The sequence below is a fragment of the Aspergillus welwitschiae genome (assembly GCF_003344945.1).
Source record: "Aspergillus welwitschiae strain CBS 139.54b unplaced genomic scaffold BDQ94scaffold_1, whole genome shotgun sequence".
Lineage (NCBI taxonomy): Eukaryota > Fungi > Ascomycota > Eurotiomycetes > Eurotiales > Aspergillaceae > Aspergillus > Aspergillus welwitschiae.
This window is the reverse complement of record NW_020798695.1, coordinates 1-26,461: the sequence shown is the minus strand read 5'-3', so window position 1 is coordinate 26,461 and position 26,461 is coordinate 1. Positions and strand designations below refer to the sequence as shown.

Genomic DNA, 26,461 nt, shown 5'->3' with positions numbered 1-26,461 from the left:
TTTACCCCAGCATTGCCTTCTCAATCTCAGAATGCCAAAGAGGCGCAATGTTGAAGTTCTCCCTCCGCCAAAGCGTCTCCGCATGACCCCCAGCGGCCATCTCGATCACATATCCACACTAAGTGACGAGCTCCTACTTCATATACTGTCTTTTCTTCCTCTCCCCGCTCTGCTAGTCTGCCAACAGTATGTCCTCCTCAGTTCAGAGTGCCGGCTTCAAAGCTCATTACTTCTCCCCACATAGACTCTCGCGTCGGTTCCATGTCTTAGCTGGAGATTCGGAGCTCTGGAAAAGGCAGTATTATTCTCGATGGGTACGGCCTCGAGCGCGTCGGTTACCAAATGCTAAGCGTGCACACTTATCCCGATCTGAAATCGAGTATTCGCCTAGAGTGTCTACCTGGCTTGACCACAGTCACCTGGCAAAGGAAGGAGTAGCCACGAATTGGAAGCGACAGTATCGTCTCAGACACAACTGGTCAAAGGGAGTCTGTCGGGTCACAGAGATCGAGTTTCAACAACCACTTCGTCGACAGATGCTAGTAACCTTTTGTGCTGGTATCGTGCTTACAGCAGATTTAGATCACGGCCTAAGAGCTTGGGCCGCCGAGAAGCCTGGACAATGCCTAGCAAGGTCTCCTTTGACAAAATCGCCGTCGCGATCGTTACCCGCTCCTACAGCAATGGCGGCTGCAACGAGCGGTCCACAGCAGAGCTTAATAGATGTCACAGTTGGTTTTGAGGATGGCCGTCTCGGTGTCTATACTCTAGACACAACAACTTTCTGGATTGAAACGCGCTTTTCCTACGTTGAATGCACCGGTGAAGCCATCACGGCAATGGCCTTGTGCTCCCCTTTCCTCCTTTTAGTCTCTCAACACAAGGTTCTATCTCTGTATGAAACAATCACAGACGAGGACGGTTCTTCTTTAACCCCACAGCTACTGACTACTCTCAAGGCGGACAGTATATTGGAGCCATTATCTCTATCTATCCGCGCTGCGGGTCCCAAGATAGTAGCGGCTATAGTGTACAGTTTTTACCATATAGGCTGCGGCTGGTCGCTAGGTATTCAAGAACTGCAATTCGGCTTGGATGGTCAGCAGCTGAGTTCTCGGCTTGCTACCACAGTCGACTGCCAATACGGGATTGTGTCCCCAACATCTCGCAGCCGGTCAAAAAGGGACTATCGCACCACACATGTGGTAGGCTCCGGAAATGAGCTAAATTTCAGGCCATCCGGACCTTCAATATCACACTGTGAGCCACCAACCTCGGTGTCCTATTCTCATCCTTACCTTTTGACGTCGCACGCGGACAATACCTTGACTCTGTACCTTGTGGTCTCCACTTCGACAAGCCTTTCTGTGACAAGCTGCCAGCGTCTCTGGGGCCATACATCGTCAGTCTCAGCCGTGCAGGTTAGCGATCGTGGTAAGGCAGTTTCGGTGAGCTCTAGAGGAGACGACATCAGAATATGGGAACTTGAATCTTTGGTTTCTTCGCTCGGAGGGCACAAGGCGTTAAAGGATGGGAATAGCATCCGAGTCAGCCCGGGAAACAGGGCAGATCAACGACCTGATAGCCTTGACTTAGTGTCGGAGTCTTCTCACGGTCAACTCAACGCGGCCCGATCAAGCTCGGTGGACAATAGCTACAGGTCAACGAGGATGCACAATTGTATTGGCTTCGACGATGAGCGAGTCCTTCTGCTTCGCGAAAAGGAAGCTGGGACGCAGATGCTCGAATTATATGACTTCACGTGAAATACAAAATTTGTAATGAAACAATATATAGATACCATAGATTAGTGTGCATGCTTGGTCAGAAAAGCCTTTGCGAGCCATTTGCTATCGAAAGGTCTGACTATGTCGCCAATAAACTGTCCAACGCCTGTTCAAGAAGAGCTATTCATGGCAACAGCAAGCAGAAAAATGAGGAAACCGAGGAGTAAGCACAAGCCGTTCTAGATCGACATGGGAAACCTCAAGGTGCAACCAAGGTGTCCGGTCCGGAGAGGACCTTGGGAGGGAGCCATAAGAGTCACGACGTAGTTTAAAGCGCTATCATCCTGCCCCGAACTGAAGGACGGTTTCCCTCCCCCTATCTCCCTTTCTCCCGCGGTCATGTTAGATGTTATTTGCAGTTCGACGCGAGCGGCCTACTAGGGGCTGTCTCATCACTTTGTCCACACTTCTACCCTTTGAAAAATGGTTGCGCAAACACTTGCTAATTAAAAGGCATCAAATCATGAAGCACCTGGTGCGAAATGGCTTTCAGCGTCTGATGAGCGTGTTGCCTAGGTTCAGTCTGCTTTCGTCCTTGTTGTCGCGAGGGGAAAGCATGAGTATGTACCAATCTCACGAGGTCTTTTAGGGCCTCGCCAAAGACCTCTCTTCTTCCTCATTGTGACGGCTGCGATCGCCACCACATGTACGGCATAATGGCGATCGCTAAACGCTACCTGGAAAAGCTAAGTAAGACTTGGCTTAAGGGCACAGCATGGGTGTGGGTATGGCGCGAAAAGCCAGGATCAAACCCAGGTCTGGAAGCGGGCAGCTGTTGTGTGTTGCGGCCTCCCGGGCGTTAAAGCCCTGCAGGAACCACGGGAAGCGCTCCCCCGCACCGACTGTCCGCATATCTGATTTATTTTTCCTTCTGGCTATTATTTATCGGCGCTAGCAAGAAATCCCTACCTAAATTTCTGATCGCCCAGTTTCCACCCCCCTCTCAAACCCTCACCTGGCCATCATCATTCTCTCTCTCTCTCTCTTACCTCCTCACTCCAAAAGTTCTTTACCAGTTTCACCTACATCCTATATCCACAATGAGTTTCCAAGCTGGAGGTCGTGGCTGCTTCAACTGTGAGTCCCTCCCCCCGCTCTGTTCCGTCGATGGTCAAACCTGTGCCCTTCGATTCTGTCATGCACCTTGTGTGCCTCCATTCCCGCAGCTCCAGCCGAGAGAGGGAAAAAAAAGTTTCCTTGATTACCATGATATGATTTCCCATCATCCACCGAGTTTTGCTTTATGTCCTCAGTTAAAAGCTGAGATCTTTTGACCTTCCATGACCATCTATCCGTCCCCATTTCTCTCATAGCGAATGATCCTGTCGTCTTAGCGCGGTGGTTACCATCCCTGGCGAAGCGAATCTCTGGATTGGTACGGAAAAGCTAACAAGAAATCTTCATTCATTTTAGGCGGTGATGCTTCCCACCAGGTAAACCTTTCCCTGTCACCATCGTCTCCTCAGAGCATCCTCAGTCAGCTTTTTTTTTTTTTTCTTTCTTTCTGGGGTTGTGCCTATAATCATGGTTTGGCAACGTTCTAATCTCTACAGGCCCGTGACTGTCCCAAGAAGGGCACTCCCACCTGGTATGCTTAACTTGCACTGTCCATTTTCCTCTTGTTGTAAACATTATTGACTAAACTCGATAGCTACAACTGTGGTGGTATGTCTCCCGACCTTGTCTCCTCTACATTAGTGTCCAATCTCCCTATCCCTTCTCGTTCACTGGCCTATTTTCATTGCGCCTTTTTCCGTTGATCATCAGCCACTCTATCTAACCGCACCTTGGTACCATTACAGGACAGGGACACGTCAGTAAGTCAAACCAGCGAATTCTCCAGTTGCTTCTCCGTCTTTTCATTATGCTTTTTCCTTTTTCTTTCGGAGATGCTAAGAAGCCTATCATCCAGGCCGTGAATGCACTGTAGCTCCCAAGGAGAAGTCCTGCTACCGCTGCGGTGGTGTGGGCCACATCTCCCGCGAGTGCCAGGCTAGCCCCGCCGAGGGTTTCGGTGCTGCTGCTGGTGGTGGCCAGGAGTGCTACAAGTGCGGCCGTGTCGGTCACATTGCTAGGAATTGCCCTCAGAGCGGCGGCTACAGTGGTGGCTTTGGCGGTCGTCAGCAGACTTGCTACTCTTGCGGTGGTTTCGGACACATGGCTCGCGACTGCACCAATGGTCAGAAGTGCTACAACTGTAGGTTACCGCTCCCTTCACAATCCCTCAGGTTCAGACACGCTAACAATATGCTTCTAGGCGGTGAGGTTGGCCACGTCTCTCGCGACTGCCCTACGGAGGCCAAGGGCGAGCGGGTGTGCTACAACTGCAAGCAGCCTGGCCACGTCCAGGCCGCTTGCCCTAACTAATTAGTTGATCTGCATGCTGCATCGTTTGTCTTCTGTCGCGCTATCATACGCGAGACCAGGATATCGGGATGACCTTTATCGCGCTCACCGTGATGATCTACAATCTCTTTACCCCGTTTTCTCTGGTCTAATGCACGACTTGGCTTGCGAGCCTGTCTCTGATTGACTTCCTCCGCCGGCTGACAAAGATATCCAAAATGATATCCAGTTATCATGGAATCACACGGATGAAGTCCGGTGTTCCAAACAATAAAAGCGGGAGAATCAGTTTGCAAGACTGATAAGTGGTGGCCTGGGTTTGCGGGTGGGCAAACATGTGAAATCTTGTGTAATGCGGAAGAAAACTTGTCCACAAAACTAGCATATGAAAGCAATCTCAATTCCACGGTTCCATCTTAGTCGGGCCTTTGCCTGCTCGGCCTAGCCCTCCAGGGAAACGTTGCGGGAGTATTCTTTATCTGTCAGAGAGGGTGGAAACAATCTTTTTTTTTTTTGTGATCATTTTCAGTACTCCGTAGCATCAGCATACTTGCAGTAGAACTTCCATTGATTTAAGCACCCAAATGCGAACATTAATCTATCGGTCGCGGATTATGGAAATACGATCATTCAAACGGACGTTCAAGAACTGCAGCTGCACATCATGGCTCTCTTGAAGCGAGGGACATCCCCACAAAAGCGTTCCTCTTCATCATGATTCTGCCCCCATTCTTCATTGAAGGGATTAAGTGCCATATGCATCACCCTTCCGAGTACTTCTCGGTCTCCGCGGCGTTCAACACGCTCAATAACTTCATCGAGGATCCAGCCTCGAGGCAAAAACTATAAAGACATATCCACCCATTAGTGTTGTGACGGGCCAGCAGCGAAACCGGTAATGATAGGCTTACCTTTGGGTTTGTATTCTTCATGATCTTTTGTCTTTCCATGTCTTGATCAACGCCCCAGTCTTCTATAATGCGTTGTCTCCACTTGTCAAGCCAATCTCCGACTCGTTGCCTCGCGGAATCCTCGGTGTATCCAATGCCACCATGCCCTTCGTTGTGAAAGAAGATAGACGCTATTTTCTCTCTCATCTCTTTGGTCTCTATATCCGACAGCGATACGCTTGACAGTCTCCGGAAAAAGTGGTTGAAGTCTAATTCCAAAGCCTCCAATGTATCGAGAAGTTCAGAGAACAATACTTGAAAGTCAGTTTCCTTCTGGCTCCGCAAGCCTAACCTGTTGCTCATGAGGCGTTTGTATTCGTTCAGGAAAACCATCCTGAACTCCTTGCCTGTTCGGTCAATGACCTTCTCCGCACGTTGGATAATGGCAGGCGCAACTTCCTCTGTTACACCATCCTTCACAAACTCTTCTTTATCAACGTCTTCACCTGCACCAATGAGTTCCCCGAGTGACTCGCCGAGCCTAACCAGATTCCACCAGATAATGGTAGGTTGGTTCTTGTAACAATATCTTAGGAGGTGATCATCATGGTTAGGTGTGTACTGAGGATCAAAGTTGTCCATGAACGCGAATGGGCCATAATCTAGTGAAAGGCCGTAGATGGAGGTATTGTCAGTGTTCAACACCCCGTTCATAAATCCATATGCTTGCCAAGCAGCAACGGTTTTAGCATTCCGTCGTGCAATTTCACGGTACAACCTTGCAAACCGATTCTCTTCCGAGCCTGGAGGCCCTTCAACTTGGTCCCAAGACACATGTCTGGGGGGGTTGTCTACAACTTCAGATGACTGACTCTGGTCCAACGGCAGCATAGCGGGTAAAGCCTCCCAGCCCTGGAACACCTCCTCGGCGATATACGTCGCCAAGTGTCTAATTAGTTCTCGGTCTCCTCGCGCCCGTAGGAGGTCAAATGTTCCGATCCTCAGCCACGATTCAGCAAATCGAGCAACTATAGCTCCGGGCTCAATGCGTTCGCGCAACACCTTCGACTGAGGCAATAGAGTTATAGACAAAGCTCGAGTGGTTGGAACACCAAGTGCAGAAAGGGCTTTACTCGCAGTTAGTCGAGGCTTCCCGATTAGGACATGCGGAAGCAATACCTTCTGATACTATGTATTCTCTGATACTAGAACGAAGCACAGCCTTTCCATCGGCGAAGCGGGAATAAGGAGTCCGCCCTGCACCTTTGAGTTGTAACTCATAGCGGGTACTTGTTTTCGGGTTTGTAGTTTCGAAGAGGCTGATTGCACGCTGGAAAACCAATCTTTTAAGCTCTATCAATGAAAATTCGCATCTAGAAGCAAGTACTTACTCCATCGCCGAGTTGCCCAGCCCACGAGCCGCTGCGAATTGTCAATGTCGAAGAGCAAAGATGTTTACTATCAAGAAACGTACAATTGCCATCCTTAAAGTTATTAGTGAATGCTCATCTCGGTCCAAGAGATTGATAGGTCTTCAACGTCTCTCACCTCCATAACATTGTGCCCAAGGATATATGCCACCCTCATTTTCATCCCAGTAAAAATCATTTCCCGCAACTAAAGCCTTGAACTTGGGGGAAAGCTCTTCACCGGGCTTTAGACCAAGGTCTTTCATGGCCTTTTGACTGACCCCCAGAAGTTCGCTCTCCTCCGCCGGCTCAGGTCTGACAAAGGTATATAGCGCACCTCTTACTAACCGTGGGCCGAGTGTCTCACGGGGAGCCCGATGTGACGCCTCAGGGGTCTCAAAAGCTGGGTCGGGAGGAAGCTTGGAAGTGAAGATATTGGATTTGGGGAGTTCGGCCAACGAAAGCCCTTCGTTGGTATCGGAGAGCTGCGACGCCATTTGGGTTAAGCGATTTCGACTGATCCGCGTTGGGTAGAGGGTACTGCGGGCCAACATATAACGGGCGCGGAGAAGGCCAGGATGAGCGACAAATAAGCCCATGGAAGACCTAAAACAGTGAGCGAGGGATATGTCAGGTATATACGGGCCCTCGACAAGCTACCTAGGCAAATAGGAAGACGGTTTTTACCGGGTTCTATAAGAATAATTTGACTATTACCCCAGTGTAGCTGTTAAGTTTAGTCTCTCACTTGATCAATTAGTTAGTTAGCCAACTAGTTACTCTGTATTTGCAGTTGACACGGGTCGTTTTAAGTAAGCCGGCGAGGCGAGACTGGGCTATGACATCATTCCCCTCAACCCGTTCCGCCTACCGATCCCGCATTTGACTGCCATTTGATGGACTACACGCTGATCAGTTATCAGATTGACTAACACAATGTCTATCAATGTAAATAGAATCTCGTCGTCGGACAATGATAGGGGGGGAGGGGGGAAGGGGGGAAGGGGGGGCGCGAGCGGAGGGTTCAGAGGTTCAGGACACGCGCAGCGCGGGATGAAGCTGGATGGCTTGTGGAGCCGGAGCTGATCCGATCAAGATCCTAATACATCATCCGTCCTGCACCCAATAATAAAACTTCGAAAGGTCTCCTTATCCCTTGCGAAAGGCTTAGTTTGGCTGTGTCCACGAACAACGGTATTACCACACCAGTCTAACTGATAGCAACTAAAATGGTCAGCACCATGAAATCTATGCCATCCGTCAGGTTGAACGACGGCACCTGTGTTCCTCAGGTAAGTTGTGGGAGCAGCAGACTTCATTTGCATTCCACCTGGCAATCAATCTAGTTACATCTGATAACGGAAGCAGCTTGGATATGGCTGCGGCACAGCTTGGTATAAGAAGGAAGGAGATACCAGTATTAATCGAGAGCTCGTTGAATCCATCAAAGATGCTATCCGACTGGGGTATCACCACCTTGATGGCGCCGAGACTTACAGGACTGAGCCTGAGCTTGGTCTTGCCATCAAGGAGAGCGGTGTGGAACGAGATAAGCTATTCGTAACCACTAAGGTGAGCGTAAATATCGCAGATATTCCAAGGGCAATCGACGCAAGTCTAGAAAAGCTTCAGCTCGATTACGTTGATCTGTAGGTATTCGTGCCCGGCAATATATCTCTACCGGCTTGAAGAACTTTTGTTTACTGCCAGATGCGAGGGCTAATGGGTGTTAAATATAGGTATCTAATTCACTCGCCTTTTTTTGGCAGCTCATATAGCGACCTTCAAACAGCCTGGGCTGCTATGGAGCAAGTGAAGGCCGCTGGAAAGGCACGGTCAATCGGCGTATCTAACTTCCTGCGGAGCCATTTGGAGGCTATCTTGGAAACGGCTACAGTTCCACCATCTATCAACCAGATCGAATTCCATCCCTATCTACAGCATGGCAATCTACTCGACTTTCATGAGAGCCAAGGTATCCAAACAGCCAGCTATGGGCCTTTGACTCCTATCATCCGGTCAAAAGGAGGACCAGTGGATGACCTGCTGCCACATCTGGCTAAAAAATATGCAGTCAGTGAAGGGGAGATTCTTCTGAGATGGTCTATAGACCGTGGCTGTATAACAATCACGACTAGTAGCAAGGAAGCCCGCTTAAGCAGCTATTTGCGCGCCTTAACCTTTCAGTTGACTCCTATGGAGATTGATGATATCTCCGCTGCCGGGCAGCAAAAGCATTTTAGGGCATTTTGGCAGGGAAAGTTCGCGTCAGACGATCGCTCGTGAATATGACCGGTCATATTTGTATAAAGTGTCAAGTTTAATCCTGCCTTTATAGTTGGATGAATTTAGATTCAAGCCTGGTGATTTCTGATAAACCGTCAAGCCAATGATATCTGAGGGATATTGCCTTATATGCGGGTTTACTTTGTGATGGCCAGATACTAGGACATATAGACCTGAGTCCCTTGTTGATCAAACTCCTCTGTCACTGCACATAGATAAGGACATAAGAACGAGCGCCGTGGAGCATGGCATGTGGTACGTAGTCGGAGAAGGCTGGTTGAGAAGTAAGAGCTCCAATCTTTGGAACTATGGCCCGGAGTATGGTGCCTAGTAGATAAGCGGAGGAGACCCGCTCTAGACTAATTATAAGCAAATCAATTACTGCCAAGCGTTTCCGCTTCGACCGCCAGCATCCCCAGTCGCGACTCAATCCCCTCCCCCCCCAAAAACCCACCCTCACTGTTGGACGGAAAGGCGATTTCATCTCCAGAGGAAGCTCCTCGGCGCTCTCCTTCCTTGCCGTCTATTCCTTGCTGCCACGCCCACGTCAACGTTAGCGAGCCAGAGGCTCTTGTCCTCTATCCTTATGGCCTCGAGCGTCTTATTCTAGCTCCGGCATACATTGGCTGTTTGTCGACGCCATTTCTGTACGACAGGTCGGGGCTGGTTCCTTATCGCGTTCCTCATTCCAGCCAATTTTGTGCAGCGTTTCCCGCCAGCTGATTTCAGCCCGGCTGGTTGTGGGTGAAGGCGCTTGTGTTGTTGAACGCTCGTTCATTCTGGTCTCTCCTAACGTCCCAGGTCGCAGTCTTTGGGGCAATCGGCAAAACCCAACGAGGAGCCCAGTCCGCTCGGATCCAGATCTAGACACGAAACAGAGTAAAAGAGGAAAACTTAAGAACAATAAGAAGGCGCGCTGGCAGTTCTTGGAAGGTGACTTCTCACACGGTTACTAGGTGGTCCCTGAACCCGTTCCTGGGAAGTGAGATGTTCTATGGTGCCGGCAATTGAACTCCACTTCGCGGAGCCACATGATACTGGGAGCTAGCGCCATTCAGGGAGGCCAAAAGAGAAGGAAAGAAGGAATACTTGGTATCAGCCTGTCAGAGTTGAAAAGAGCTTGCTCGCCGTCAGCCACGTAGGCTTTTGATCAACGGACTGCAATGTCGGGGGACCAGCCCTATCGCTCCGCGGATGATGAAATAAAAGACCCCAAGTTTGTTAACGAGCAAACACATAACTCCGATCAGTCCTCAATCGATCTACGATTGAAGCGGCTTAGGGAAGAAATTCTTCCGTTTTATCCCTTCCTTCTCACTGTTCCCACTGATGTGCCTTTCCGCCTGGGGAGTCGCTTTGTCAACAACTGGGCTGTGGGTAATGACGGGCCGTTTACGCCGGAGGAGCAACAACTACAATATATGACATTCCTTACACATCACGAAGGAGATTCCTTGCTAGTGGCTGTGGGTGACTGGTCTGACGCGACAGGAAACGTCATGTCCGATCAGCGTTCCGGAGCCCAGAGTGCTGCAAGCACACCATCGAACAACTCGGTGAAGAAGAAGATAAGTTTGAACGACTACAGGAACAGAAGGAAGAGTGGCGCCTCCGCTTCCCCTGTCGGCCCTGAAGTCGGTAACCAAAGCACCTCGGTCCTTAACACTCCCGATGCAAGTCAGCGAGCTGCTAGGGCTAGCCTTCCTAACAATGACTCGCAAAAGCCCGTGGGAAAGCCACCCGTCCAATCGCGAGCTTCGTCTAACCCGGGGGGCATCGAGCGCAAGCGCCCGTTTGTCGACGGCACCTCGGATTCATGGAGATCACAACATAAGGTCGCGGCCCCAAAGAAGCCGAGGATATCTCCAACTCCTGCAAAGACCGACCGGCTGAAGGGTAACGGCTTACCTGCTCTCCTGTCACCGACCCTTCCCCCAACTTCAAGCAGTCCAAGACTGCCTCGACTTCTGTCTCCTACCCTTCCTCCTGATATTGAGAGGGAATTAGCTGGACTAGGGGAAGGCCTCTTAGGCCTAGGATCATCACAAAGCGACGGCGCTTCGAATAATGATTCGTCATTGGGACCAAGAATTCAGAAGGCCAAATCTGCCGTTCACGCTTCGTCACAGCCCGACTCAGCACACTCTTCGAGCTTGCATAGCAGGCAATCATATCATGGAAATGACAAACGATGGCCCTCAAGCACGGATGTCTCAACTCTAGACGCTTCTCTGGCCTCGAAAAGTAATTCAAAGAACCATGTGGGGAATACGATGTCAAGATCAACCGGCTCGCCACCGGCTCTGCAGGATGCTTCGGCTAGAGCGCAATTAGTGGTGAAATTGAAATATGGAAGATCGAACAGGAAGCGAATTGAGGCTCTCCTGAAATTTTCTGGCAAAAAAAAACCGGCCCCGCCAGGGTCACCCGTGAAGAATGCGCTAGACGTTGAGCCCTCCCAGACTCAGAAAGCCAGGCAGGCGGCAGCGAAAGCTCCAGCGTCGGAACATCCCGACCACAACAAGTCACAACGGTTGGAAGGGAAAGGGAAGCATACGGGCACCATTCCCGTCACTCGGGAACACTCAAAATTCCCCGAAAAGCCCCAAACACCTATGTCTCTCTCCTCAAATCTGGCAGTATATCAAACAGACAAATCGAAACCTAGTTCAACCACGCCAGTTAAAGACACCAAGTCTTCTTTCAACCGGCTTGATCCATTTAGCGGCAACGACGGAAAGCCGTCTTCGCACCCAGCCGTCAAGCGCCCCGGTACTTCGGCCACTCCTACAAAAGTTGCATCTCCGCAATCGAGTCATACGGCATCCCGTCAATGCGACCGTCGAGCTTGGAAAGATGAGTATCAAAAATATTCAAATCTGGGACGGGATCTAAAGCACGCTGCGGAGCGACACACAGCCAAAGATCACGTAACTACCGTTGATGAAAAGCTCGCGGCCGCTACAGCAATTGAGGCTATTCTTTGCTTCATCGTGGCATTTGTTGCCGATGATCAGTCTAAAGCACTATCCCGGCAAACTGCAGATTCGTCTTCCTGGCTATCTATTCTCGCATATTGGCGTGTTGTGAAGAAGAACAGCACTCCCTATCCGCGCCTACATAGCCTCTGCCTCATACTTGGTGCTGTCTCTTATGATGCCATTCACGCACTTGATCTTGAGCGGCTTGCTGCCACACCTCTGCCTGGGGAGAACACACCAGTGCCCACTCCAGGAAGCGATGAAAATGCTGCTCCGTCAGATGACCATAGAAAGAACCGGAAAGAGTTTGTGGAGCTGAAGAATCGACCGCACGAGTGCTATAGGGAATCCCAGAAATTATGGCTTGAAGGCTCACGTGGTCTTTGCGAAGATGTGCTTTCGCGTGAGTTTCCAAGTACCTGGTCTAAACGATCCAAGAATTTCTCGGAGTTGGGAAGGCAACGCTTGAAAGCTGGCGACTATTCTGGCGAATTTTTTTTGCCAGTTGGACGGACCAACGCCCCCCTTGAGGTAGTTCGGTTCAGTCACGCATTTCTGAGTGAGTGGTGCGTCAAGGAAGGTGTGGGATGGAACAGCCGACTCAAGCTGTAAATGCGACGAATTAATCCAGGCGTTATGCTATGTCGTTCGTGTCACAATCTCTGGTCCATTGCAATGACTTTCAGTTGGCGTTTGTGGCAGCAGGCGTGTACAGGGAATATATTTTGCCTGCTGTTATTATTACATGATACCACGGGTTGTATGTGCTTATGCTTAAGAGGAGGCAAACATTCATCTTTTATTTATCTCCAACGTAGGTCGGGGGAATATGTTGGGGGTGCACGAATTGAATCGATTGCATGCTATATCATCTCGCGTACATCCATGCCATTCAAACTTAGAAGTTGAGACCCGGGCACTTGGGCCTGTAGGTTAATACGCCAAGGAATGGAAAAGAGTCAAATAAAATAGAGGGTCTAATAACGATCTAGATACGATACCTGGCATAAGTCGTTCATTTAGCAGATGTCTCCCGTAGACATAGTGATAAGGAATAAACACAATCGCTAAGCCGAAACCTCTCAAAATCCCCGAAGCGCAAAACCAACATCAGATTTCAAGTCATCGAAAATCCTATCGAGCTCAGCATCGACAGGGCGGCGAGTACTAAGCGGTAGATGTTCTCTCAATGAGTATCTTACCTTCGCTTCATGGTCGCACAGGTACCTGCTAAGAAGTAATAACTCATGCATCCTCAAAGCGCGTATTCCTGGAAACAGAACCAGACTCTTGGCCGAAGAGCCAGCCAGCTTCCCGACAGTACCTTGCCTCTCGCCCGTAGGCTCCAACTTCGCTACTCCAACAAATGATTGATGCATCGACAATATCTGCAATCACACCTTCAATTGCTCCCAACACACTCCAACCAATCGTCCCAGCAATGAACCCAACCATATAGGCATACATGCTTCCACGGATTGAACCGTTGGTACCCATCACACTTAGGCTCCGGGCAGTGCTCACCCAGCCACCAAACCCAAGCGCAAGAGACATCATGAGACGAGCAGCATGCAGGATGAGCTTGGAAAGTCGGTAAGGGAGAAGAGCTCCAGAATGCTCACGAGACCAAGAGAACGACCGTGGGTGTAAAGAAGTCGTCGCTATGGAGGGCGTCAGGTTTGTCATCTGCACCAGGCCACGAGCGGACACTGTAAGCGGCTGGGAATGAATGGAAGCATATGTGAGGGTAAGAGGGTCCGTAAGGGCAGTTATAGGAGTTGGGACAAACGAATAGGCGCAGAAACTCAAAAGGGAGGCGATGCGACCGGGAAGCAACAAAAGCGGGACGCGGATCATTAAAGCCAGGAGGCTCGATAGGCAAATTGTACCAAAAAGGGTTGTAACGGAGTGCAGAGTTGCGGCCTGGACTATTTGCCTGGACGTCGGCGCCGGCATCGTATAGCGGTGAAAATACCACTGGCTCACGGCGGCAGCTGTGACTGTACGTCGAATACCAGCGATGACTCCCAGTGACCATGCGTAAACGAGCACATAGTAGACTCCTAAGCACCAGCTGCTTGAATCGACAACAAAAAGGCTGGACCGAGAAAGATGACCTTCCAAAAACACTCGCGTAAATATGAGCATCCATAGCCAGGTCCATAAGACAATGAGAACGAGGGCACCAAGCCCCAAAGCTAGAAGCTCTGGATTCACGGCGAGGATGCGGCATGCAAATTCGAGTATGTCGACGGCCCTCCCTATAGCGTGGCGACCTCGAACGACATTATAAATCCATGCACTGGCCAAAACAAACGGAACAATAGACCCGCATCTCATGACTTTGTCCTGAACACTCGATCCGTGCCACGTACCTCCAAAACTCGAGATAAAGGGGTAGAGAAAGAAGGAATACAGGATTATGGGAACGGCGATGATGACAGCGTAGACCAATGGACGTACGTAGGAACGTAATAATGCCAGCCAGAGCAGAGATATGAATATCGACGCGACAGTATAGGTACCCAGCAGGTAAAATGAACTGTGGATGGTCAAGTAGACCGTGTCACCCCATTTCGACTTGTCACCAGAAGGAGGTGAAGTGTGGAGGTAGACAAGAAATGACGTAGCGAAGAGAGAGGCCACGGATATGAGAAATAACTGACCCCAGAAGGCATCATGAGTTGGAGAGCTAGCGCCTATCGGTGGAGTCGACATTCGGTATGGCCGTGACATGCCTGGCGGTTGGGATGTTTCTGGCAATACTGCGTTATCTGAATCTATAGGCAAGAGGACTGAGTCTATTCCGAGATTGCCCGTTCGTGACTGTGGCTGCTCTCGAAACCGTTGAATGGAGGGCGGTTTATCATCACCAAATACGGGAGAGTCAGCCCGGTCGCGGCCAACATCGGATGCCAGTGTATCTTCCAGTTGAACGTCAACTAGGTTTCCCCTGAGCCTGCTTCTGTTTCGCTCTGCTTGAACCGAATCTCCCGTTCCGCGTGGCTCCCCGTCGTATTCAGCACGCAACTCTTGCGCTCTGTCGCTAGTTTCGGCGTCGCGCCAGGAGCTCCAAATGCCCTTCCCCCTAGTATAGGGAGGCTTTTGTTCCTTCGAGCTGGCAGAGTCGTTATCATCGCCAATCTCTGAAGACTCCCTAAGGTAGCTGCTCCCAAATTGACGCCGTGATTTTTGTAAGGCATAGAAGTCGGCAATCTCTCGCTCATGCTCAACCTCATCATCCTCCTCTCGAAATTCGTCAGTAGCGCTGTAGAAGAGAGGCGCAGGCTGAGACACAACCCTCGAACTAAAAGGGAAGCTTGATAGTTGAGAACCGGCAGGTTGATATGGGTCGGCCGCATTCCTGTGGAAGAATGAGCGCGAGGAGGGCAAAAGAGAATTCCGAGGTTGTTGCAAGAGACGTTCATGTCCCTTTCTTCGGGGGTCTTCTGGATGGTTCACAACCCGTGACTGGGACTGTGCGAGGAAACGGGAGGCATCTGGGCAGACAGTGAGCGATGAAAAGCTTGGTCAATTTATAAGAGACGGACAGCAGAGTGATAATCATACATTCGGAGAACATGTCTAACCTGGTTCTCTATCTTCGTTCTCTTCTCTTTGACACCTTGGCCCTTGACCAATGAGCCGCTAAACTTCTTATACTCAAATCACTGGTTGTCCAGATTATGGCAGACGAAGCGGTGTGAGCGGTATAAGCCCGATGCAGTTGAAATTCAGTCGGAGTGGGAATCGAAGGACTACATAGCAAAGAAGCCAGATGGGACAGGGTTATCCATCAAGAAGAAAATAGATGACGGATTGGGATATAAACTGCAGGAAGAGTTCAGACAGGCAGAATGCGTACGAAGGAAGTAGTTTTCCCTTGCGATCAGTAGGTGAGGTTGCAAGCGTCATCAGGCAAGGTCATGATGATAGATGACTCAGCATCCATGCCATTCGTCTTGGTTGGTTTAACTTGCTTGGACTGCAGAATGCGCCCAGTACGAATGTTCTCGGTGTGCGGAGCAGGAAACTGGAGTACTTCAGACCATGCCCCAAAAACAAGGGGTTGGGTTGGAATCTTCCTTGCAGTCAATATATGTGTGGCTTGACCATACAAGTCGGTAGCTTAGATAGATAACTAGTAATAGTACTTTGGAGAACTAGATAGCACTAAAGTATGGTAGCTACTTAACCAGTGGATAGTCAGAATGGCCATCATTACATAACAGCTACCTGCTCTGTACCCAGCATTCCTCGGCAGCTCCACTATAGCTTGGTTGGCTTACCGAGCGAAAGTTATCTACTGGCTACTCCAGACTGGCTATCAATTCCGTCCTATCTTATCCCGTACTATCTAGTAGGTTGGAATCCAGCGTTATACCCGACTGAGTTTAGTAAGGCTGAACGTAAAAAGAGAATCTCTCCCCGTGCTGCGCACCAAGAAGCTTACGGAGTACTCAGCATCATTATCATACGATTATCTCACCATAGGCCGACCGAGCACAGGTTGGTACATCCTTTCTATTTCTCAAGGCGAGTTTCCGTTCTATTTTGGGCGCCATCTTCCAGCAGTTGATTTTTTTTGGGAGCATGACTCCTACAGACCTCTAAAGTCCACCGGCATCGATCGACCGAACGAATATTCACTTAACGTCTCAAGTGCCGGCAAAAGCGACATTCCTCTGCTGTATCCATGTCACAGCCATGGGATTATATTGCTAAACTTGTCTGCATTGGGGACTCGGGGACTGGGAAGTCCAGTGTGGGTACACTCAAGCTTGACAGACCATCTTACTGCTGACACACGGCTGCGACTTTCTAGTTGACGATCCGACTTTGCGAAGGGCGCTTTTCGTCCTCCCATGATGTTACAATCGGTGTCGAGTTCGGTTCGCGGATTGTTCCGGTGGGCCCGCCAGCTTCAAAGGCCTTGGGAGGCGAGTTCGACGGTTCTATCCGCAATCGTGCCCCTTCAATTACACCTTCGCCCTTATTGCCCGCTACGGCTACAACCAGCGAATCAGTCGCTTCTGGACTGCCCAGTCCTCCACGTAGGGTACAAGAGCTCCAGAAAAGAATGAAGTTGTCGCTATGGGACACCGCTGGCCAAGAAACGTACAAATCTATTACCCGCTCTTATTTCCGTGGTGCTTCGGGTGCCCTCCTGGTCTTCGATATTACTAGGCCTTCTACATTTGTATCGTGCACACAGTGGCTTCATGATCTGCGGCAAATTGCAGAAGACGGCATCGTAATTGTTCTGGTCGGCAACAAGAGTGATCTTGCCGGTGATGACTCGAGATCGCATCAGACGGTCACTAGGCAAGAAGCGGAGGAGTGGTGCCGTTTGAATAACATCACACGGTATGTTGAGACAAGCGCAAAATCTGGAGAGAACGTGGAGCGTGCTTTTCTTGAGGTGGCTGAGATGATATATCGCAACATCGAAGCTGGCAAATATGACCTCTACGACCGTCGAAGTGGTGTGAAGGGCTATGGTGCCACCGGCGGATCAAACCCGGGTATCCCAAACACTGTCACTTTAGGCTTGGATGATGCCATGCGCAAGGGTGGAAGTGGCCTGGGAGGAGGCTGTTGTTGATACATACAGAATATTATACCTTCTATCGAGCTTATTGTTCAAAGGTGGAACGGAACCATATCTTGTGCGAACATGTAATAGTCCTTATAGTCGCCCTTGCGGAAGTATGGTTCTATGAAAATATAGAATAGCCTCGGATTTCGCCCATAAATCTCTAGGTGACCTTAGATCATATACATCTCGAATTAATGAGAATCAAGGCAGTTGGTACAGAAGTATGAAGCAATAAATACTAATTGCTACAAAAGGGCAGAGGGGCATATACTAAAACCTGAAATCCTGCCAGTCATAACATCTTACATCTGACTATAGAGAAGACAGTCCACAAGCCAATAGTAGCAGACACAAGTATGGTATTGCATATGAGGTACAGCGATGACGAGAAGCGTCATAGGTAATCAGGTGTTGACGATACGGGTTATGATTATGGTGATGGTGGTGGTGGTGGTGGTGAGGTGGGGCAGCTCAGTTGGCTATCCGCCAGCCATTGAACCAGTTCAGATGAGACCACTGCTGACTGGGCCCTTCAATACCAAACACAATAGCTCGGAAGTATGCAAACAAGCTAATGATCGCGCAGTAAAGCAAGGTATAGATCGCCCAACGTAGCTTGTTGCTCATCCGTTGTGTGAACCAGTCAACACAAAATCCGAATGTGAGTATGGCATAGTAGAGTGCCGGATAGTAATGGTGGACGTAAGTCACTCGTGCCATGACCGCAAATGGTAGATAATGCAACACCCATCCAATGACTGGGTATAGACCGGAATAGTGGATGTGGTCAATATCCGCTTGGGTAAGTTCAGTATATCCTCGCTGCCAACGCACGAGATACCAGAGAACCAGAAGCGCAAATACTCCAAGGCTCAAAGTACTCCCCCAATAGACGAAAGGGTTTCCGAGAAGGTAGTACTTGATGGTATTGTCATCCCAGGAGCACATACGGAGGCCCACATTGAGTATAGGCCATTGCCAGAACTTGGAGGCGAGGTCATCTTGCTTGTCCGGATCGGGGACAAGAGCATTGTTTGACGTCATCATAGCGACATTCAAATGAATAAAATCTTTCCAGAACGGAGACTTGTAGGATCCGGGGTCGCCTGGTGGAACTAGGTACAAAATCAATACTCGATCCCACGATTTGGACGGCATAGGTCAGGAATAGGGGTGAACTTACGCCTTTCGTTGTAATGTGACTCGACATTCCAATGAGTATAGACATCACTGGGCTTATTCTCCTTCACGCATGTTGTCTCAATCTGTTTGAAGCCCCATTGGGGCAGGTTTACATTTCCTGCACGCAGGTAACAGCCCAGGACAGGATGTCTCAGGCGAAATGCAGTAGTAAGTGTCCGAATCTTGCTCCTGTCCCTGGATGCAACATCATCAACGACTTCAACCGCCCAGTGATCTTTGTCATCGCCAATGGTAATGTTGCCATAACACGAGACTTCAAATTGGCTCTTAGTAACGGGTGCAGATATAGCATGTGAATGTAAATTCCGACCCGTCTGCCCATGAATGAGACGGATGATGTCCCCGTCACCAACGAATCTTAAAGAGCCCTCGGGGTCATAGTCCGGCTCATACCTATTGGGGTAGATAAACCAGTCGTTATTGGAATCCTTATGGTGATAGCACGTCACCTGTTGTTGTGTTGACCCTTCAGGATACGTTTGGATATGCGAATGGAGAAGTCCGCCACCATACCCCATGTTCTTCAGTGTCACCCTCGATCCCAGTGCAATCTCAAGAGGACTATCCTTCCCGACCTCAGTGCCCTTCAAGTTTGCCTGAAAAAGTGAGCTCATCTGGGCATCTCCTGGACCACTATTCTCGAGAATCCAGAAATGAACATAGAAAGACAAAATGTAGACAATGCAGGGCACTATTATTAGGCCCACTATGCGAGCAACTAGATGTTTCGCTACCACAACCTGCCGAGCATTAACCAATGAGCTAAAGCTGTTTACATTCCTGTAAGCCGCTTACCTCAGGCATTTTAAGGTCACCAAACTTGTTCCATAGGTCTTCAACGGTATAAAGGCCCACAATAGCGGTGCAGAAGAAGCCCACCCATTTGACACTGCAGACACAGCCGATGCTCACGCCGGTGAGAAATAGCCACGCGAACCATTCGGCCGAAAAGCTAGCATTCTGCAGTCGATGAAATTTGGCCCAACATAATGTGGTTGTAAACGTGAAGCATAGTAGCATGGAATCAAGGAGAATAAACCTTGAGATGGTGGCATACGAGTTCTCGAATAGCACCATCAGACTGATAAGCCAGACAGTAGCCTTGCGAAAACCCAGCTCCCGTGCGGTATAGTAAGCAAGAGGGACACATACCGCGCCGAAAGCCGCATTGAAAATACGCATGAACGTATAGTTGACGTCTTCGGGATACTTCTCACCGGATTTGAATTCGAACGAGCCATTATAGCCAGCAAGGAAACCCGACAAGCCAACTAGCATCTTTCCCAGTGGTGGGTGTACGTCAAAATAAAATTCGCGCTTCAGATAGTGTGAACCGAATTTTCCAAAGCTGCGTATTATTACCAACCAATACATTAGCACTCTGCACTGACAAATTAAGAAAGGATTCATGCACTTACTGTGCCTCATCCCATGTCACGATATCTGAACGACCAATATGATACATGCGGGTGAAGATTGCCAGAGCAGTCAGGAAGAGAGGTGCAAATATAGGCTCCCAGCTTGCCACAGCAGAACAAAAAGAGGTAGGCTAAGACATGCGTCAATATTATCGGGTATCAAGTGCAGTAAACCTTTATAAAGCTTCAGGCTAAGGCGAGCATCATACCTCTTGCTTCAATTTCTTGGCATCATATGCATCATGATCAGGAGCACGACTGAGCTCCTGCGTGAGAGGGGCAGTTCTGCGCCGCACTTCAGAGGAGAGATCAACCCCAGAGCTTGATGCCTGGCTTACTCCCACCATATTTGATGTATAATGAACAGATAAACAAATGCAGGGACAAGGAGTGGCGGAAGAGAAAGCAAGTATACAGTATCAGACTGCCGCAGGAAGCTGGTTGAATGTAGAGCAGCTCGCTGGGATTGACTTTAGGTGTGAGTTGCAAACATTTCTTATAAAAAAATCAAAATGCTTGGTCTAGCAGGCAGTACTCCAGCTTTTTCTGGGGGCTGGAGAGAGGAAAGAAAGAAAAAGAGAGGGGTGGATGAGAAGGTACCTTGAGAACACAAGGCAAAAGTATGGAGGGGAAATCAGGATAGATTGAGAACACACCGCTTCACCAGGGTCAAATGGGTAAAGAATGGAATTTTTGTTGAATTGATAAGGAAAATCTGAGAATTGGAGGTAATGAAAGGGAAGAATAGAAAGATTGAAAGCCAAAGAAAAGGGGTTAAGGGTTGAGTGTGGGAAAGAAAGTCAGCCTCTCGAAGGGTTCCCTACTCAGAATGTAAGACGGAGTGGAAGCGCAAATGGCGAGTTGGCCTGGAGATAACACGGAAAGCTCGGGCGCGTGGCCTGAAAGCTCCGTTCCGCCTGGGCCACTTCTGGAACCTCGACTGCGTCCTCCGTCTTGTTCGTCGGCAGTGACGGCGAATTACTGAGAGAGGTATAGCGTGTCTAATGGGGGCAGACATGTCACTACCGCTTGATGGCATCATATAGTAGTCTAGTTGTGTGCATGTGTGAGAGACCACAGGTATCATGAAAGATGTCCTGATTTTGGTGTGGCCAAACTTCCCACCCTTGGACAAAATTTTGGTCCCAGATGCTTTGAAGTGTCTTCTTTACTGTTGAACTAATTCTTCATGTTACCACACTTAGCCGAGCTTGATTATTGTAGTGACTCATCAGCCCTCGCTGTCTGGACACGATATAAATATATTATAGAAATGCGATGCAGAATTTGAAATTTCCGTAATCTGGTGACTCCAGCTTTAGCTGCTGTTCTTTGAAAGTCATTTTCCGAGAGCAAGATTTCAAGCTGAATTGAGCATCAGCATCATTGTCACCTAGAACAGGCATCTAACGGCAGTATCAGATATGTACCATGAGTTGATGAAGTTTGGCTCTTGAGGTTTTGCGAAAGACTGGGGAAGCGGAAGCCCCTTTGTGATGTACTAGTCTGTCAAATCTGACGCTATTATGCAACGCACAGATTGTGGGGAACGAACTGGTTGAGCGCGTATTTACCTCACTGGCTGTTAGATTATTTTTTCCTGTTATAAAATAAAAAGGTAATACAGGTTCATAGGTTCTCGATCCATAGGGGGGGAAGCGTAGGGAAGGCGGCGTAAACTGCCTGCTGATTTAGCTTCGGGGAATGAGATGCTTGGCTGAGGTGTAGGTATGGACAATTTGTCCATACAACTACGTACGGGAATTTGTGAATGGGTCAGGGTATAGATTGATAATAACTGATCTTGCACAAAATTGTGTATACGCTCAAGGGTCATAAACCCAAACCTAGACGAATAAACTATACGTTATTACTAGGAGAGGCGGGGTGCTATGTTTCACATCGGGACATGAGTGTGTCATGGTTAGCTTCTCATGTATCTAGGTCGGCATGAGACCTGTGAAAGCATGGATTTTGTATTGTGATTATCGTTAGTACTATGATATGCAAGAGGGCCAAGGACCGATTTCTCTCTAATGGTTTATTATCCCTCAATCCCATTGCTTCCACATCATCGGACGGTGGTGGTATATCATGTAAGTCAGAGATATATCTCTGAGCTTGAAAGGCTCTAAGAAGACATGTTCCTGATATACTGAGGCTTCGAGTTGAAAGTTGTACGCGGATTCTCATTTCGGAAGTCACGGAATGAGATTTTGGGTGATACGAGCCTCACGCTTCGTACCAATTCAGGAGATGTCATATTTCTAAAACCTATTCTGGGAGCATGGTATACGTCTTGGTATATAATTATATGCATACATAATAATGTTAGAAAGTGAAAACGGTGCAGTAGATCGAAATAGGGTCTCGACGAGATCAGCATCTGCGAGACCGGTGTCGGGAATACCCTAGTGCCAGTCCACTAAAAAGAGAAAAAAAGAGTTAAGTCGGTGTACATATGGAATAATAAAAGGAGATAACAAGGGTAGAAGAGGTAGGTACAGCAACAGGATGTATATATATCTGTTACATGAGACTGGACCATACGCGGTAGCCCTACTCATTCTCCTCTTGCCCGAGACGTCTATACTGTCCGCCCTGCCCTGTTGATTCCGATCCTTTGTGTCGGGTGATCATATTCGAAATCCAGCCTCCAAACCCCTCTGGTCGACTACTACTGTCTTCCCGGAAGCCTGTCCTGCCAGGCTTGCTACCGGTACTAGAACTTATATTCGGTGGGTCAATTTCCAAGCCAGGAATGGCACTGTCTGCCCCCAGACGGCCATACTGGCGTCTGATGTCAAGTGAAGGTACAGGAGAGCCAGCACTCATAAGGGAGCCTCGTTCTCCCTGAGTTGCTGGTGTTGGCATGGCAGTAGTCGCATCCCCAAACAGCAAATTCATGTCTTCCAAGCGGACACCACTCGTTTCCGGATATAAGAAGAAGACTGTAGGATATAAATTAGACGTATAGTCAATCACAAGGAAAAGGTGACATGGCGCTTACCTAGGACAAAGCTGCAGGCACAGAAAAACGCATGCACCAGGTACAAGCGCCACTTGATAGCGGCTTGTAAGACAGGCGTGACCTCTCCGACAAGCCAGTTAAAAGCCCAATTAGTGGCTGTACTGAGACTTGCGCCCTTCGCACGAATGCTCAATGGCAGGATTTCGGGGGGGTAGAGCCATGGTATGGGTCCCCATGACGCACCAAACGCAGCATTGTAGATCATGACAAAGATGACAGTCAGTGTAGGTGTCGCCACGACGTCGATATATATGAAATAGGAAATCAGGGAAAGAGAAATAATCATTGCCACCGCTCCAGAAAGAAGGATGGGGCGCCTTCCCCAGCGATCCACCAGATACCAAGGAGGTACAGTAGAGGCCAGATACGAGATTGCGTTGATCCCAGTCATCAATATAGCGTCACGGCCAGCCCAACCTGCTGATTCGAATACAAGCGGAGCGTAATAAGAGATGACGTTGATACCGTTAAGCTGAGCTAAGGCCTGTGCCGACATCGCTATCAAGACCCTTTTGTAGTAACGTCTGAACATATCTGTGTAAGATCTTTCGCCTTCTTGCCTTTGCAGGAGAACGTTCATCTTGATCTCTCTATACTCTTGTCTGGCTTTGTCACTGTGCAAGTCTCCACTTCCATATAGATTTGCAATGACAACCATACCCTCTTCATCGTGGTCATTGTCCAACAGCCACCTAGTCTTGCATAAGCATGGTGAACGGTTATTTCTTCTGCATGTCACGCATGGACTCACCTTGGCGACTCGCAAATAAGGAGGCTACCCACACCAAGCAGAGCACCCATGACGCACTGGAACAACAATGGTAGGCGCCATGAGTAATTACTTTCTATAAAGCTACAGAAATAATCCACCCAGACGCTGGCTGCATATCCGGAGATGTTCCCTGTAAACTCGATACATGCCAGTTTCCCTCGGTTGTGGGGAGGCTTGAAGTAAATCAGCAAAACATCCGAAGCAATATGCAACGAGGGTGGTTGCAAATACCGATATTTCAGACTGGTAGACTGGTACAATCGTCGATAAGGCCCCAACGCCCAAACCTGCAACGATACGACCGGCCATCATCATAGGCAAACCGGTAGCAAAGGCCTGTAATGCACCGCCGATGAAAAATACTATAGAGCCATACAGGATCGTTTTGCGACGTCCTATCAAGTCGCCGATTCGACCGACAAGTAGAGAGGATATGAAAGCCCCTACTTCAAGGATTGCAACCACCGTACCTATTGCAGCTCGCGAGGGTTGATTGAAGTAATCCTTGAAATACCAGCCTCTGATCGTGTGTCAGCAAAGCCCTCCGTTCCGTGAAAAAGAAAAGGGAAGACGGACGTTATGATCCCAGACATAACACCTTGGTCATAGCCAAAAAGGAAAACGCCCAAGGATACGAAAACACTCGTAAAATACCTACATAGCTGGTCAGTAGAGCTAGTAGGTAACATTTTTCGATAACGAAACCTCTTACAGTAATGGCTTCCCAACCAAGCCATGTAACTGTGCATTTTGTCGGCTATTGGGTGACATTATGACAGCTAAGAGGCGCTCTGCTCGTGAAATCTTCCGAGGTGGAGGGCAGGGTATTTCGATCTTCTCAATGTCGTCTTCACCGATAACAAGCTGACTGGGGTAATGGACACGATTCTGTTTCTCGGTCCGCACACTGGATTCCACCCGATCAGAGCTTTCACGATCTTCAGAGCTTCTGAGTGGGATCCGAAGAGAATCTTCGGCATTAGCAAACTGTTCCGTCAGATCTCCACTGTCGGTCCAGGTAAACTGCTCAGACCCAGTGGGGTGAGTCGATATAGAGGAAGAGCGTCGACTGCTCCTCCCACTAGCAGATTCGACTACTTTAGCAGGCTGTGGGACAGAGGACCTTGAATGTGAAGGAAGATTTTGCAAGGGTATGCCAGAGGAAGTATGGGCCGGGGACGTTGTGAGAGGAATGTTGGCGGTTGTGATGGGCTGGGATTGACAGCCCCCCTTTCTTGGTTGGATATTAGCTTTTTTCTTTCTGTCACCACTCTTTCACGCGACCAGAGTATAAGATCGCTGCGAGTAGAAATCAAGGAGAGCTGGTAATTTTCGTAACGCTCCGCAAAAACCCGAATTGTGCGTTTTCATCAAAGCGGCATGTAAAGACAGCTGCTAATGTCTTTGAAGGGATGGATCAGAAGGACAGCGGTGCAGAGTGATCGCTGCAATAGGATGGAAGACTACGCGCCAAAGCGGAGACAAGCGAGTGAGGTGAACCAACTGTTCACAGGATGCCGAAAGGGTGTAGAAAGCGGTGATGACAATCCTTTGGGGGGTTTGTTCACGAGACAGGCAATACTTGGCAGATCAACAGCGCAGGATGACGGTGCCCGGAGTTTCAGCAGCCAAATAATGATCAGGTGGAGAACCTCAAGAGCAAAAGGGGAAAGCAAGATGACCTAAGGCTGAACATATGTTCGGAAATTGGTTAAAAGGTGGCCTTTGGCTTGTGTACATAAATCCGTCCCAAGGTTGTTGCGTTTTCCAGGGGGGCTAGCCATGATAAGATGACTAGGGGAGGCAGCTGTCAAAACATCGATGTGACTACTGTTACGTACCTTGATGGGGTTGTCGGAGACCCCGCAAACACTGACACTACTAAGTGGGTACGAGATTCTGCCCAGTAAACTACGTTGATCGCACCGCCACAGATGGAAGCGCTGATGAGCATTGTCGTCAACATGGTACGCTAAAGAAGGTACCCTTCCAGTACGTGCCCAACCGTATTTACCCAGGTAGGTGTGGTCGTTCATAATCCTCACCTACCTGGGTTGCTTTCAACTCTTACTATATATAACAACTCGTGAACTGTGATATTTTCCCAACAATACTGTTATGCAAGGCATATACCTGGGAGCCCCGATTATGTGGAAAGAGCCCATATAGACCCAGGAATCTGTACCATGTTATTGATCCGACAAGCTACTTGACTCGTATTATACGGTCCTATATATACCTGTAATTGTAGGCTTGGGTCACTATAACCAAGAGGTGTCTTGGCTTACTTAACTGAAGATTGGTACCTTGTTTGATAGCTCTTGATACATTAAGACACTTCAAAAGGAGTGAAACAAAGCTGGTTAGTCATTCGCGGCTATCGCTTGGAACACACGAGTCGACAGACTCTTTGTATATATTAGTTGTAAGTAATGCCACGACGTAATAATAATATGATTTGTCCGTAGGACATCGGTGGTTATCACCTGGGTTAACACTACTACTAGTAGTAGTAGTAGTAGTAGTAGTAGACAGTAGTCAACAACATAGGTGGCCCCTTTACTACTCGTCGTTACAATGTATAGCTAGCTTTCATGGACCACAAGCGACAATGAACTTTATCATTTTAACACTTTCTATCCGATATCAACCTAGCTGTCATACCGCACACACCACACATCCTTCTTCGAAAGTAGCCTTTTTTTTTTTTTTTTTTTTTTTTTTTTTTTTTTTTTTTTT

General features: G+C 48.8%; 9 protein-coding genes across 9 annotated transcripts; 5 read left to right on the top strand and 4 right to left on the bottom strand.

Annotated features, from left to right (window-relative positions):
- Nucleotides 1–90: 90 nt before the first annotated feature.
- On the top strand, nucleotides 91–1,866 carry BDQ94DRAFT_266 (WD domain protein). Its single transcript, XM_026775355.1, has one exon. The coding sequence runs from the start codon at nucleotides 189–191 to the stop codon at nucleotides 1,764–1,766; it is 1,578 nt and encodes a 525-aa protein (XP_026631978.1). The 5' UTR covers nucleotides 91–188; the 3' UTR covers nucleotides 1,767–1,866.
- Nucleotides 1,867–4,572: 2,706 nt separating this feature from the next.
- Nucleotides 4,573–7,200, bottom strand: BDQ94DRAFT_232 (YdiU domain protein). The gene is made up of 6 exons (XM_026775282.1): nucleotides 6,572–7,200; nucleotides 6,498–6,507; nucleotides 6,415–6,445; nucleotides 6,203–6,353; nucleotides 5,045–6,150; nucleotides 4,573–4,976 (listed from the first exon to the last, which is right to left on the bottom strand). The coding sequence occupies exons 1-6, from the start codon at nucleotides 7,029–7,031 to the stop codon at nucleotides 4,776–4,778; spliced, it is 1,959 nt and encodes a 652-aa protein (XP_026631977.1). The 5' UTR covers nucleotides 7,032–7,200; the 3' UTR covers nucleotides 4,573–4,775.
- A 251-nt stretch (nucleotides 7,201–7,451) lies between these two features.
- On the top strand, nucleotides 7,452–8,995 carry BDQ94DRAFT_132059 (aldo/keto reductase). The gene is made up of 3 exons (XM_026763980.1): nucleotides 7,452–7,724; nucleotides 7,801–8,081; nucleotides 8,172–8,995. Exons 1-3 carry the CDS (start codon nucleotides 7,662–7,664, stop codon nucleotides 8,716–8,718), a joined length of 891 nt encoding a protein of 296 aa, XP_026631976.1. The 5' UTR covers nucleotides 7,452–7,661; the 3' UTR covers nucleotides 8,719–8,995.
- A 666-nt stretch (nucleotides 8,996–9,661) lies between these two features.
- Nucleotides 9,662–12,567, top strand: BDQ94DRAFT_176756 (uncharacterized protein). The gene has a single exon (XM_026772749.1). The coding sequence runs from the start codon at nucleotides 9,882–9,884 to the stop codon at nucleotides 12,309–12,311; it is 2,430 nt and encodes an 809-aa protein (XP_026631975.1). The 5' UTR covers nucleotides 9,662–9,881; the 3' UTR covers nucleotides 12,312–12,567.
- A 1-nt stretch (nucleotide 12,568) lies between these two features.
- BDQ94DRAFT_107 (uncharacterized protein) lies at nucleotides 12,569–15,564 on the bottom strand. The gene is made up of 2 exons (XM_026763481.1): nucleotides 15,270–15,564; nucleotides 12,569–15,199 (listed from the first exon to the last, which is right to left on the bottom strand). Exons 1-2 carry the CDS (start codon nucleotides 15,280–15,282, stop codon nucleotides 12,945–12,947), a joined length of 2,268 nt encoding a protein of 755 aa, XP_026631974.1. The 5' UTR covers nucleotides 15,283–15,564; the 3' UTR covers nucleotides 12,569–12,944.
- Nucleotides 15,565–15,571: 7 nt separating this feature from the next.
- Nucleotides 15,572–15,900, top strand: BDQ94DRAFT_132056 (uncharacterized protein). The gene has a single exon (XM_026763979.1). The coding sequence runs from the start codon at nucleotides 15,626–15,628 to the stop codon at nucleotides 15,809–15,811; it is 186 nt and encodes a 61-aa protein (XP_026631973.1). The 5' UTR covers nucleotides 15,572–15,625; the 3' UTR covers nucleotides 15,812–15,900.
- Nucleotides 15,901–16,068: 168 nt separating this feature from the next.
- On the top strand, nucleotides 16,069–17,537 carry BDQ94DRAFT_69 (secretion related GTPase srgD). Its single transcript, XM_026776320.1, has 3 exons — nucleotides 16,069–16,096; nucleotides 16,164–16,464; nucleotides 16,525–17,537. The coding sequence occupies exons 2-3, from the start codon at nucleotides 16,396–16,398 to the stop codon at nucleotides 17,302–17,304; spliced, it is 849 nt and encodes a 282-aa protein (XP_026631972.1). The 5' UTR covers nucleotides 16,069–16,096; nucleotides 16,164–16,395; the 3' UTR covers nucleotides 17,305–17,537.
- On the bottom strand, nucleotides 17,537–20,479 carry pmt2 (protein O-mannosyl transferase). The gene is made up of 5 exons (XM_026775530.1): nucleotides 20,129–20,479; nucleotides 19,920–20,050; nucleotides 19,297–19,849; nucleotides 18,482–19,241; nucleotides 17,537–18,413 (listed from the first exon to the last, which is right to left on the bottom strand). The coding sequence occupies exons 1-5, from the start codon at nucleotides 20,264–20,266 to the stop codon at nucleotides 17,770–17,772; spliced, it is 2,226 nt and encodes a 741-aa protein (XP_026631971.1). The 5' UTR covers nucleotides 20,267–20,479; the 3' UTR covers nucleotides 17,537–17,769.
- A 1,912-nt stretch (nucleotides 20,480–22,391) lies between these two features.
- Nucleotides 22,392–24,691, bottom strand: BDQ94DRAFT_7 (putative MFS monosaccharide transporter). Its single transcript, XM_026776345.1, has 6 exons — nucleotides 24,435–24,691; nucleotides 24,299–24,376; nucleotides 23,954–24,242; nucleotides 23,702–23,895; nucleotides 22,930–23,642; nucleotides 22,392–22,870 (listed from the first exon to the last, which is right to left on the bottom strand). The coding sequence occupies exons 1-6, from the start codon at nucleotides 24,491–24,493 to the stop codon at nucleotides 22,479–22,481; spliced, it is 1,725 nt and encodes a 574-aa protein (XP_026631970.1). The 5' UTR covers nucleotides 24,494–24,691; the 3' UTR covers nucleotides 22,392–22,478.
- Nucleotides 24,692–26,461: the final 1,770 nt, after the last annotated feature.